Source organism: Lacerta agilis, chromosome 1 (genome assembly GCF_009819535.1).
Source record: "Lacerta agilis isolate rLacAgi1 chromosome 1, rLacAgi1.pri, whole genome shotgun sequence".
NCBI classification, from domain to species: domain Eukaryota; kingdom Metazoa; phylum Chordata; class Lepidosauria; order Squamata; family Lacertidae; genus Lacerta; species Lacerta agilis.
In genome coordinates this window covers 76,158,268-76,172,537 of record NC_046312.1, presented here as the reverse complement: position 1 = coordinate 76,172,537, position 14,270 = coordinate 76,158,268, and the positions used below count along the sequence as shown (strand labels likewise).

Here is a 14,270-nt window from a genome sequence, read left to right as displayed (position 1 = left end):
CTTTGTAACTCAAAGTGTTTTTGAAATGGCCACTTAATTAGAAATGGGTCTCCTTCTTAATGACGACGCAGGAATAAGGTTATACCAAAGTGGCTCTGCCCTGGCTTTGCCAATGTGAATTATAACCACAACTACTTGGTTGAAACTTGGGATAGTTTGCACCGGGGTTGGGGGAGGGGCTTTAAAAAATAAAATCTTCCTCCTTAAATAGGTTATTACATTTTGAAAACCATATCAGAAAGAACTGCAAAGTTGTCCAGAATTTACAAAGAACTTTGTAGTTACAGAAATCTGCTTTGCAAAAAGTGGGGCAAACTAACACTTCTTGCCTGGTACTTGATTGTTCAATAGCATCAAGCAAAATGGATGGTGGCAGCAGATAAAATGGGATGGGGCACAGGGAGAGGCTGGCAGATGGGAACAGCAATGGATGGATGTCCATTTCTATATATTTTGATGCAGACCTTGCTAAATTTTCCTAGAACCATATGCCTCTCTTAAGTAGCACATGACCACAGCAAAGGGTTTTATATGCTCACCACCTCCCAGGTATTTTCCGTATTGCAGGTCAGCTTAGTCAAGGCAACTGACCCACAGGCATGTTAGGGTGATCTGGCTGTGACATCTCTCATCCCATTGATGGACAGGGTTGATTCAGTTGTCCTGACTGGCTAGATCAGGTGTCCCTCCTTTCCTCCCTGATCTACATGCACCCCCCCCAAACTGACCCACAGTAAAACTCCAGTTGTAGAAAAGCCCTTCACTGAGCAGAAGATCCTGCATGTGGCTAGGCCTGTTCTACCACAATTTGGTTCTCAAACAGCTTCCCCCGCTAATCCTGGTGGTCATCGTTTCTCTGAAATTAATGAGCACACTGAGCTGCACAGACAAATTACTGTCCTTTGCAATTAAGTTATTATTCATCACTAATGGATGACTATAATTGGGTCCTAACTTTTACGAGCTATTTTGGTAAGCACATCTCTGTCAGAGAAACACATTGGAAAGTGAATCTCGAGTAGGGAATGAAATTTTACATCCAGGTCTCTCTCTCATTGCTCGATTCTGGTAGTTTTGTGGCTGGATTTTAGATCCATTGGCTATGAAAGTTATAGTCTCACACACACAGAAGGGCAGGATGAATCAGTGGAGGGGTTTCTCTCACCCAAGAGTTTCCTGCTGGCTGTGCCAATACTCCATTGAGCCTTAAAGTGTTGGGCTAGTAAGTGGGAACTGCCAGCCAGACCTGTATGGTTGGATGAGGCAGGTGGCTGTTAACCTTCTGCTGGCTGCTTTGGACAGCAGCAGGATAGATTCCAGGTGTGGGGGGCGGCAGCAAGATGAAGTTGCTGTGCTCTGTCACCATGTCAACCCCTCAGAATTCGAATTATTGGGGGGGGGGAGACGATGTAGAAAAGCCTTGAATAGGAATACTGTACAGAAAGCTGTCTTGCACTGAGTCAAAACACTGGTCCATATTGCTCAGTATTGTCTACACTGACTGACAGTGACTCTCCAGGGTTTCAGGCAGGATTCTCTCTCAGCCCTAGTTTCACATACCAGGGACTGGACTCGGGGACTTTCTGTATGCATGCAGATGCTCTTCCACTGAACTATGGCCCTTCCCCAATAAAATAAAAACTACAAACCTACAAACCCCAACCTGATCTCAGGGCTGGCCCATGCTATTTTGCTATCTAAGGCAAATGACACCCACTCCGATTCCATTTGCAGAAGCTGTCTAGACTGGTACTTGAATCTTACTTCAACACAGGCAATGGACGACGTCCTCCAGCACACCTGAGGGATGCATAGGGGCTACAACAGCTTAGACTCCCTTGTCAGGCCATAGGCCGGGTTCTCATGGCTTCCATGATAACATTGGTCTCTCCCAAGTTATATCTGGCCCTGCACATTTGGCAAGTTATACACTCAACTTAGTGATCTATGCTGAATAGGACAATAGTGATAGGTGGGTGACAGAATCACTATTGCTCCTTTGACCTAGGCAGATTGCTACCTGGTTCTATCTAGGCTTACAGGGACTTCTGACCTCTCAAGAATTAGACCAGTCAGGATGGGCACAGAGGCTGATGGATTCCCATAGTGCTCATGGCCCTTGGAAGATTTTCCAGTTTGGCATTGTTAGATATCCTGTTAAAACTCTGACTGATCCCTGCAATGGAGAAATATCCCAGGTGACTGGCATAGGGCTCAAAGATTGGACTGAAGGTCCAACTCAAAAAGGCAGTTTCCTCTGTTATGAAATGTCCTCCCTAGAGGGGCTTACCTGATGCCCATGTTGCCATCTTTTTAGCACTAGGCACTTAACAGGGCTAGGTTAAGTTTTCACTCTCTCTTAGTTTTTGGCCCTTGAGTTTTAGACTACAGTAAAACTGCCTGCCAATGTTTATCTGTTTTATGCCACCTGGAAAACATTTTGCTGTTGGGTGGCCTATAAAAAATAAAAGGCACATGGAACTGAAAGAACTGCATTCTCTTTCCTTGTGTACTTGCCACCTCAACTTCTTTCCCTTCCTGTGTTGTATCTCCTGCATTAGATTTTAAGATTGTAAGCTCCTAGGGGCAAAGACCCGTCATCTTGCACTTTGCTGCCAAATATCAGTTACTGACAGTGCTTAAAAAATGCCGACATAATATGTTGCTGGAGGGCTTGGGAAAAGGTGACAAATCCAGCAGCCTGGAGGCTTTAGGCATACTGATTCCTTATTTATCTTTACTTGCTGCCTACCCCAGCATGACAGACCTAGTGCATTAGACAGTGAACAAACTATGTACACAAATGTTTTGCTTTTTATATATATATTTTAAAAAATCTGTACATTCCTAACTTTATTTTTAATTGAGGTCAGCAGGATGTTGGGTCATTTCAATGCAATAGTGGAATGTCTCACATTCAAATGTAGTCATAATTAGAGTTATAGTTACAAACACACATGAAGAGTCCTCAGCCAAGAAAATAAAGAGAAACAGCAGACAAGGAATGCAGGAAGCTCAAGTTCTGGAGGCATCTCCTGCTTTCAAGAGTCTGTTAGGCAAGGGAATCCATATGTTTCATGAGCAGCACAGCAGTGCACCCTATTGGCTTATCCTTGTCAATACAACTAAAAATACCAAATTACCGGTAACTCGAGAAATCACTGGGAATTGCAATACCATAATTAAAAATGAACAAAACATCTCCCTTCCCCACAAGGCACAAGCGGACACCTGCAATATAATTAAAGAAGGAATGGCAGTGGTGGGTTAGCTTGACTGTAGTGGCTCCACTTTGAGAAAGGAAGTGTGAAGTGGTTTGGGTCCCACTTGGTCCCCACATTCTGCCTTGCAGAGGAATTCAGAACATGTATTCCATTAGGATCCCCTTACTTCAGTCTAGAAGTAAGAGCAAGTCTCCATCAACAATACACACATATAAAGCAGTATCATACCATTTTAAACAGCAAGGGAATTGTAGTTAAGAGTGCTTTGTGTTGTTAGGAGACCCCAGAGCTCTCTGAGAAGAATGAGCAATCGTTAACAACTCTAGGTGTTGTAGCATTGCAATGAGAACAGAGGTCTCCTAATGACTCTCGGCACCCTTAAGTACCAAAGTGGTTTGACATAGCTTTAAAGGTACAGCACAGATGGGGGCCTAAGTTACAGGTTCTTTCTTGATGGTTATCCTTTAACAAGGTCATACCGTGTAACTTTGGGGTCTACATACTGCCACTAATATGGAACAATTTCAGAAAACGTGTATGATGAGAAAATATAATTTAAGCAAATTAGGAATGGTGGGGTTATCTCATTCAGTCTCTTTCATTCCAAATCTTCTAAGAAGCCCCCCCCCCCACACTTCTTCATTAAACTAACTTGCCGGTTACAGAATTTGGCTAGCCTTTTGTAATCAGCTATATTCATTTGATTCTTCCTTGGCCAGAGGTATCAAAACGCCCCACACAAGCACTGCAAATTCTGTCATATCCATAGAGGATCTCATAGGATGCTGTCTTACACCAAGTCACACCACTGGCTCCATCTACCGGTAATTCAGTGTTGCCAACACTGACTGGCAGCAGCTCTCCAGCGTTTTGGGGACATTCCCAGCCCTACCTGAAGATGCCAGGGATTGAGCCTGGAACCTTCTACATGCAGATGATTTACCACTAAACTATAGCCTTGCCATTTAGAAAACATTTGTTTCAACCAACAAGTTACATGTTGAAGAGTTGCTGGAAGAAGCAAGTGTATAGTGAAGGCATTATTAAAATATAAACACACTAGTAAAAGATGGGGAATTTTTAAATCTAAATAGTCAAATATGAGAGAGGACCATCTGTAGGGTACTGCCAGGGCAAAGATCTCAGGGGGACTTCCTATCCTGCACAAGCAGCAGTCAACCTCATCCAAAAGAAATCAAGGTTGGTAGATAATTCAGTCTCTGTTCTATGAAAATGGGAGTGTCCGTATGCAATTGTGGGGCTCTCTGTTAGATGGGCACAATGTAAAGTCTTTCATGTAAATTGCTTTACTAGCTGAACTACTGCCTTTTCACCCAGGACCCAAGAAGACCAGACCCCAAATTCTGAATGCTCAATTAGACCTTTATTTAACACACTGTGAGGGGGCGTGGACTTGTTAAGTTCACTCCCAAGGCTTTAGCTAAATGTTGCTTCCATTAAGCATTTTCCCCATGACTTTTGCATGATGCATGCTGGTCTGAAGAAGCCTTAAACCATTCACAAAACTGGAACCTTTTGCATTCATCATTGGGAGTCATGATTCAGATTGGGAGCCATGAAGGCTCAGCAGCCCTGAAAACAAAGACTGCTTATATAGCTGGCCTGTGCCCTAAATGCACTGGGAACAGTTCACAAGACTGAGATACACAGGGAATGAGGCAGGGTGGGGAATCACGCAGCTGAGAAGAAAGTGTATGAGTGTCTTGATCTAGGCAACAGGAATGACTGGATCTTAGAAAGGAAGTATACTCAGTTTGCTTGCACATTCAGGTTATCAGAAGGCCTTCTATGAGGAATGGGGAGTGGCAGATGGGGGGGCACAGTAAGCAAACCTTTAATGCCCTCCAGGGCCTCATTTATTGAGTGGGTACAAAAATAAAATCATATAAAGACGCAGAAGCACCTCAGCGAAGAACAGTCACGATTAGGAAACAGTACAGCATGAACATGGCTTAGTACACACATTTTAAACAAGCAGGGAGTTCACTGAAATAAGATGCCTGTTCTGCCAACATTGCCCCTGACAGGGAGCATTAGGACACGGTTCTAAAGAGCTTTCCGTCCAGACACTTCAGGACTCATAACGTGCCAACAAGCATCGCTCCTAAGGTTGCATCTCAAGCCAGCAGCGTCTCCCGCAGCTGGTTCAGTGCTGTAGCTGGAAGCAGAAAAAAGGAAACGTACCGTATGGAAGGGGTTGCCACCTAGGCCAAGAAGGGGGGGGGGGTTGCACCTGTCACTCTTTAGGGTTCTTCCACCTGCACCAATGCTGCCAGTCCTCTGTAATCCATCTGGACTGGCAGCAGTCAACACAGTGCCTTGGAGGCAGAGACAGCCCCTTTTCGCCCTTTGTTATGCAGGGATAGGCAGGGTATTAACATAACCTGAGGAACAGGAGCCTAGGAAGCACCACAGTCCTCAGAGGAGGGCTGCCTGCAGCATTAGCGCCTCTTTGCAATGGCAGAACAAAACTGGCACAACAGAAGCAAAAGCTGAGAAATAATATGTCAATGGCAACCTGATGGGTAAAAAAAAATACTTTTAGAAGTAGAATACATGGCATTTCTCCTACATTGCACCAAAGGTAATTTGGAAGCACTTTCAGTTGGTCTTATAGGCAGAACAGGGAACTGAAAGACAAGCCACCCATGGCTTTCGACCTCCCACAACAAGTAGATGTATATATTGAATGCCTCGCTTTGGATTGCTATTGCTTTCACATCTCTGAGTCTGCATACATCCCATTGATTAGGTAGTCCACTTGGGTGTAGTCTTTCTTCCTGTAGCTCTCATAGGCCTGTACCGCAAACAATACTACAATTGTTACAAAAAACAGGACTCCAAACAGAAGCACTGCTAAGAGCAAACTGACATCTACTGGCCGATAGCTACCCTCACTACCTGTGTCCTGCTGATCTTGGCCTTGTTTTATGGTTACTGATTTAGGCAGTCCCACTGGACTTTTCGTTGTAAACACCGACAAGGGATTTGTGTAAGTTGTGACAAGCACTGGTTGACTCGTAGCACTCGCAGGTTGCTCTGCAGCAGTGGTGGTTTCAGTACCCTTTGCAGTCACAGGAGGCATTACCCTATCTGGAGTTGTCTTTCCTTTGTTCTTTACAATTGTTGTGAGTTCAGCTGACTTTGCTGCTACTTTGCTTGTTTGAGATATGCCAGTGGCTGTTGAAGCTAGCGGATTCTGGGTGGTTGAAGCTAGCGGATTCTGGGTGGTTGAAGCTGGCAGATTCTGGGTGGTTGAAGCTGGCAGATTCTGGGTGGTTGAAGCTGGCATATTCTGGGTGGTTGAAGCTGGCGGATTCTGGGTGGTTGAAGCTGGCGGATTCTGGGTGGTTGAAGCTGGCGGATTCTGGGTGGTTGAAGCTGGCAGATTCTGGGTGGTTGAAGCTGGCAGATTCTGGGTGGTTGAAGCTGGCAGATTCTGGGTGGTTGAAGCTGGTGGATTCTGGGTGGTTGAAGCTGGTGGATTCTGGGTGGTTGAAGCTGGTGGATTCTGGGTGGTTGAAGCTGGTGGATTCTGGGTGGTTGAAGCTGGTGGATTTTGGGCAGCTGCATTTGAAGATGAGTTTACTGGGCTTCTTGAGCTGCTTCCAACACTGCTAGAGTTCACTGGTACAAGAGTGCCAGTTGCTATACCTGTTCTGAGGGTTGTGGGAAGCACTGGATTGTTTGTCACTGTGGCAAAAGAAGCAGGAGTAGTCCTGTGAGGAGTTTCTGTTGTTTTAGCAGCTCCCAAAGTTAACTTACTGGTCTGTGTCCCTTTTGAACTTGATTTACTGTTAACAGTAATAGCACTTTCAATTAAATGGGAAGGTGTGGGAGGCAACAATGGTTTCTGAGGGGGAGTGCTGGGAACAGAAGTCACATTTGGGATGCCAAGATTTGTGTTACCATGAGTTGTGGTTACCTTGTTACTAGCTGTGGTTATGGCTATTGCTCTACCTTGGGAGATGGCAGCGATCGCGGAAGTGGCAGTGGTAGTCGTGCTGACTGCAGAACCTTCTGCTACCTTCCTCTCTAGAGCTATTGGCAAAAGAGGCACTTTTGTTTCTGTCTCAAGTCTTGTTTTATTCAGCAGCTCCTGCTCTTCAGCAGACTTTCCTGTGTTATTTGTTTGAAGGGCTCCTTCATGATCTCTCCTTTTACGGATCACAAATTCTGGCCAAAAACAAAATGAAACAAAAGACCAGAGACACAATCAGGATTGGTCTGCAGATAAAGAGTAGATCAAATGGCAGTCAATAAAAGAGTCTCAGGAGTTGTACTTTGGAGGTGCCACCTCTATTTACAGTGAATGAGAGCTATTGAATCTACCAGCTCTAATATATCTTTGATTTCCATCTACAGAATTGCATAGATTGACACATATAATACGCACCCCAAATATAACTTGCAGTAAGAGAGCAGATATTGCTTTAAATAATTGGTTGCATAGATCTTTTAGACTAGTTATGACAGAAGCGAACATCTTCAGTAGCATAACTTCATTACCACCAGTTAGCTTTATATATATATGCTGCTTATACTCTGATATAACCATTCTCCATCCCCATATGATTAACAAAACATTTTTAAAGCAGCCACCATATTGCAAAGACTGAGCAAAGGGTGAAGGACTGGTTCCACTGACTGATTCCCATCTTTAACCCCCTCCTCATGTCTTGTCTGCTTGAGGGAGTGGCTGAGGCACACAAGATGTACATACTGTATAAAAAAGTGAGCCCTGTCTTTCACACAAGGGAAGAAGACTTTTTAGAAATCCCTCAGCCTTAGCCTGTGCCACAAGAGAAAGTTGGCAGAGGTGTACAGCTGAATGTCTCCAAGGGAATGATTGAGCTCCTGGGGCAGCAGTTGTTTATCCTTCTGTTACTCAAGCACTAAATACATCTTAGAAGTCCTTTCTGGATCAAAATTCAAACTCAGCTAAATATCAGAAAGAAAATAAAGAAATGTATTTCTTGTCACAACTATTTGCTCTTGGCTGCAAGAACGTGTTCAACTTAACATGGCAGCTAAGTTCCTGAGCAGTATTTAAAGGCCAGAAACAAGCATGAAAAGCTGTCCTTTCAAAAACGCATGTACAGCAGAACTTTCTCACACCCTTTACAAGACTGATTCCCCAGTTCCTAACATGCTTCGTTTTGTTATGGTGTCACTTGCAATTAGAGCAGAAGACTCCGCTGCTGCAAAATCCAGTGTTAGCTATGGATGCTAAAACCACTCCAATTACACACAGAGCCTCCAGTTTCCGGCTTGAAAACCAACAGGAAACGAATGCCAATATTGCCTTTTAAAAGGGGGACAATCTAAATCAAGTTGATTCAAAACCACACAATTTCATTTCTGAGCCTTGTGTCAGGCAGGATTGTCAGACAGGGTTTTGGTGGGACCTTGGACAAAGTACTGACAGTGCCAGCACCCACTTCCCTCCCCCCCTTTCACAGGAGGATCGCTTCATGATCCTCAATTCCTGCTGGCCTCCCAAGCATCAGAAGGCAGCCGGTCACCCACAGGCCTTTGCTGGTGCAGACCATGATGTCATGATCCCACGTTCTGCCACTCCCCAGGAAATAGATTCATAGTTAACTGGACTAACTTTCTCTAGGATTCATGAGTTGGTTAGACCCTGTAAAGGATTCACCTAACCAGCCCTGCCAGTGGAAGCCCTGAACAAGGACCTCTCCCCTCTCCTCTGCACACTGAAAATAGATTGGGAGACACACACACCCTCAAAAAAGAAAAACAATGTGCAGGGGGAGGAGAGGGAGGAATCATTACACCTGGCAGACTGAAATGCTTCCACAGATGGGAAGCTTGAATTCCACCCATGGTTTCTTTAAGAGGGGAATACAATGGTACCCCGAGTTACGTACACGATCTGTTCCGGGTTGCGCTACATAACCCAGGCGTACGTAACACGAACGAACAAAAAAACAACAACCTGGAAGTTCACGGTTTTTTGCGCTTCTGCGCATGTGCAAAGTGCGCAGAACACATCTGCGCACCCGCATGCATCCGCGCTCTGTGGAGGACTTCCAGGTTGCGGAGGTCCGTAAGTTGAACGTATGCAACACAAGGTATGACTGTATTCCTCTGCAAATTCAGTCCTCCAAACACTGATTGGGAGTTTAGTAACTCAGCTGAACCTACAGCCATTAGGCTTCAAAAACCCTAAATGGTTTGGAACTGAGGTAACTCAGGAGTCATCACTCTCACGCAAGCTTGATCAAGAATTTCACTCAGCTTTCAATATCCTCCTTGTTGTCCCTGCTCTGACAGAAGTTCAATTCCTAGGGACCGGGAGGGAGGGGAGTCTTTTCTATCTTGGAATCCAGATTAGGGAATACTTTCCCCAGAGTATTTTCTTCATTCCCCACTGTTATGCTGAAAACAGTATTCTTTTGGAAGGTTTTTTTTCCCTTTAGTTAATTCTCTGCTTGGCTTTTTTTGTTCTTCTGATTCTGCAGTTTTTAATTGTTGCCAGTTTTTTATATTTATATTGTTATATTAGACTGCTTTATCTTAAGACACCTTGATATTCTGCCTAGAAAGGTGGGATATGTTTTTAATATAAATAATCAATCTCACAAAATAGCCTATAATCACATCCTAAAGAATCTTAACCTCTCAAATGAAACTTGTGGAAATCTGATAGAACCCCTTTTAAACACTGTAAACATCTGGATGGTGAGGTAAGAGAATGTTGCCTTGTGAATCAACCCTTTAGTAATAGCAATAGCTGCTGCAGCAGCAACAGCAGGTTTTTTTTAACCATGAACCATCCCATTGAATCCAAATTACCTCCCATTAGTTCTTTAACATCCTGTGTGCTGGCATTCTGACATGCACTCAGCTGAGGACAGCGCAAGAGGACACAGCGGCTCTGATACAGCACTGACCAGCAGTAGAGATTACCTAGAATATCACACAGGAAAGGAAGACTATCACTCTCACTGGTATAAAATGAATCACATTTTATCCTATTAGCAGAGTTTTAGTACGGTGACATTTTTACTTATTTCATAAAATGTATATACCACTTGATTGAAGAACAAAACCTCAAAGCAGTTTACAAAAAAAGACAAAACAATAAAATCATTACCAAACTTTTCAACTGTGATTTGAAACATACAGAGAATTAAAACTGCAATAAAATAGACTAAAACAAATTAAAACTCCTACAAAGCTCTAAACATCTGGGTATGTGAAATGAACAGCACGAATATTAAACTGCAACAATTTGTCAACAATATTATATTGCTTCCCTGAAAATAAGAGTAAACAAGGACAATGATGTCACATAATAGGGCTAGAGTGCAAGTAACGAGTGCGGATTCAAAGGGGTCCAGTTACAGTAAGAGTTTTGCTGTAAACAGTGTTATTGGGACAGAAAGCTTACAACATGGGTAGGCAAACCAAAGGCCTGGGGGCCGGATCCGGCCCAATCGCCTTCTCAATCCAGTCCGGGAATCAACATGTTTTTACATGAGTAGAATGTGTCCTTTTATTTAAAATGCATCTCTGGGTTATTTGTGGGGCATAAGAATTCGTTCATCCCCCCCCAAAAAAATATAGTCCAGCCCCCTACAAGGTCTGAGGGACAGTGGACCGGCCCCTTGCTGAAAAAGTTTGCTGACCCCTGGCTTACAAGCTCCAGGCAAGTGCCTTCAGATAAAAAGTAGAAGCAAGAGACAAGGAGAAGACAGCTGCAAAGACTTGCATTTCAGCCATGAGAGAGGGGACCAAAGCTCAGCCGCAGGGAACGTGCTTTGAATGCAGAATGTTGTTGGGGCCGACCTTTGAACTGTCAGTTAAGAAAACCTCCAGCAAGAAAACTAGGAAAAGACCCACATCTGAGGACTTGGGAGAACCTCCTTGCCAAATGAAGTAGACAATGCTAGACTGGAACTTGTGTCTTACGATGACAAGATAAGAAGCTGGGCACATTTTACTTAGAGAAGATTGGTGGTGGGGGCATGATGAGCAGCTTCAGGGAGGGAAAAGCCACCTGAGAGCAAACCCAACCACTTCCTAACTTATAGCAGCATCCCATAAAAGCTAGGTAATGTGAAAAGTTGCTTTGGGAAACTGAAGTCCTCTTCCCTTAAGGCTTTTAAATAGGGAAACTGATGAGGATCTGTCAGGGATGATTCAAGCCTAGAATGAGGTGGGCAAAGCTGTGACCCTCCAGATGTTGTCAGGCTCCAACTCACCACAGCCCCAGACAGCTTGGACAATTGTCAGGGATGTAGTCCAGCAACATCTGGGGGGGAATAATTTAGTCACCCCGAGTCTAGAAGCTCCTAAAGTTCCAAGGGGTTTGATTAAGTGAACCGTGAAGCTCATGTCAAACTGGATTGCAAATCCTTTCCAAGGTTCTCTGGGGCATTCAGGTAACAGGGCAACAAGGACACAGAAGAATGTGAAACTTCATCAAATACAGAGACATCTGGCTGAAGGTTAAGTTAAGTAATCTAACACAATTTCCTTGCTAGCATTACACACAAAGGCTCTTCTATGCTTGCTGCATTGTAAAATTGTAAAAAAGAAATAGAGAAAAGGCAGTCTCTGGAAAACTGATGCCGTTTTCAATTTGACTAAGGTTGTGAAGTCATTTAGCTACTGCATATGTAGCAGCCATAATTACAAATGCTGTGAAAGACCTAAGCAGACTCCTACTGCCCCAAAGGAAAAGATTTATGGTCAGGTGAGGTAATCTTACCTGATGCTGTTGGGCCTTTACAAGCTTGCTTGCAATGCTTTTCACTGCTGAGCAGATGTACATGTGTTACCTGGACTCCTCTCTCCTTTAAGATGGAGCTGCCGTTTTCAGACACACATAAGGAGATCAACAGAAAAGACCCAACGGCTGTCCACATCTTGAAGGCCTGCCTTGGAAACAAAACTTCTCTGGATAGTACCTCCAGATTTAAAAGCTGCTGTCAGGTCTTAAGTAGCACATCTGCAAAAGAAAAGAAAAAAAACACCACAAACTTACACTTTCCAGTCATTTTCAAAACATTTCCAGGCCTTCACCCAGCTGCCTGCAAAACACCCTCTTTTTCTATGGGTCCCGCTACCACACACTGGTGTGCTATACACATTGAGAAGACAAAAGGCCACAAGTGACTTCAACGATGGTAGTTTTCTCAAGTTTGGAACACTCCTCTTTACTTTCCTAGCACACTTAACAGAACTGCAAATGACTTGGGCTGATGGGAGCAGTCATTCAAAACATCTGGAGGGCACCAGGTTGGCAAAGGCCGAGCGACACAGTTGTTCACAGTTGTGGGACCAATGGATAACTACTTAAGATTAGATTGACCCCAAAGAAAAATTCTTAGAAATATTAACAGCTACAAGCAGTATTATTAACATAACCATCACGTAACGCAATCTATTACTACCTCTCTACTCTTGCTCAGCCACCTCCACAGTTGTTGGTCCATGGAAGGCCAAGTGTCTCCACAAAAGAAAAAGTTGCCTGAGCACCTCATTGCAAGTATTTTCATTATGCCCATCTGGAAATCTACACTTGAACATAAATAAGGCCTACGAGATGTTTTGCTTCCTTGGCTAAAATACAGAATGAATTTTGCTGCTGGTCAGGGAGCAGAATTATACCACCATGTGAAAGGTAGCTTTATGGTTACCTCCTTAACACCTGGGAAACATGCACTGTATTAAATATATTATTATCAGAAAGCATTTTTTCATTCCATTTCCCATAATTCTGATAGTTTATGTCTCTCTCTTTGGGGTTGATCACACTGCTTCCATAAAGTTTTAAGTTTTTTAAAAAAGTTTTTTTTAAAGGCAGATTTGGGATGTTAATACCTAAAACAAAACCTTAAAAATTATTTCAAATTCAGATGCCCAGAAAGATGTCAATCATATAATGAAGGATTAAAATATTCTGCATAGGTGATATAATCCATTTGGAAGCTGTATTCATATCATACCTTCCATCAACCTCATCACAAGACAGAGGCAGGATTGTATTTTGTTCCCATGTGTGAGACCACTCAATATAGGTGTGACTTCTGAAATCTCCTCCTCTATATATGTGATTGTTTTACGTGTTTTTAGATGGTTGTGATCATTTTAAGATAAGATTTCTTTATTGTCATTGTACAAGTACAACGTTGTACAAGTGCAATGAAACTGAAAGCCATCCCATAAAAACAGAACAAAAAGCACATTTTCAGCCACACATGCACATACATACAGACCCACCACTACTCTCCAAGGTCATATTATCTAGTTACAGCATTTAAGATGGTTATAGCTCTTGGGTAGAAACTATTTTTTAGTCTATTTTAAATTTCTTTGGATGTTTTAGATTGTTTTATGTAGTTATTTTATTTTTAATTCTCACTTTTGTGTTTGCTGTCCTGGACTCCTTTGGAAGAAAGGGCGGGATGCAAATTTAATAAAACAATAATAACATAGGACACCTGCCACGGTTTTAACAACTTATTTTAATTCTTTCTTTATAGGAGAAACACTAAGATGTACTGACTTTTACGATGCAAGAAGGGCCTTCTTGCTTTGTGGCTGCATTGAGACTTTGAAAAAGACATCTGGCCTTTTTGCACTGAAGTCCCTCCAGCGTCTTAAACAGCAGAGAATAAATCACTGCATGAGACAAATCCTGAATTCAACTTCCAGGGGCTTGGGGTAGCCATATTAGCCTGTTGCAGCAAAAACAAAGAGTCCTGTAGCACCTTAAAGTCTAACAAATTTATATGACAGAAGTTAGTCCACCATACCCCGGGTGGGTGGGTGTAGAAAGGGTGGTGGGGAGATTATGTTTCTGAACAGAAGCACAGTGTTTAGGCTTGCATATCAATCTACAAAACGTTTCAGCCTTAAAGAGTAATAGAACAAGTCTTTGCAGACTTAATGAGGGTAGAACTTTCCCATTACTGCCTCTCTTGTGGAAGCAGCGATATAAAAACTAGCAAGCAATCTGTCTGCTGGACACAGTTAAATTGACAGCTTAGT

The 14,270-nt window shown here is 43.1% G+C and overlaps 1 protein-coding gene across 2 annotated transcripts in view; it reads right to left on the bottom strand.

The window, feature by feature from the left end:
• Positions 1-14,270, bottom strand: part of LRP5 (LDL receptor related protein 5) — a 189,994-nt gene that overhangs the window by 159,489 nt on the left and 16,235 nt on the right. For both annotated transcript variants that reach the window (XM_033156106.1, XM_033156113.1), the window contains 2 exons: positions 11,986-12,225; positions 10,065-10,178 (listed from right to left, as the gene is read on the bottom strand). In XM_033156106.1, the coding sequence (XP_033011997.1) occupies positions 10,065-10,178; positions 11,986-12,142 (271 nt within the window). In that variant the 5' untranslated portion in view covers positions 12,143-12,225. The remainder of the gene's footprint in view (positions 1-10,064; positions 10,179-11,985; positions 12,226-14,270) is intronic.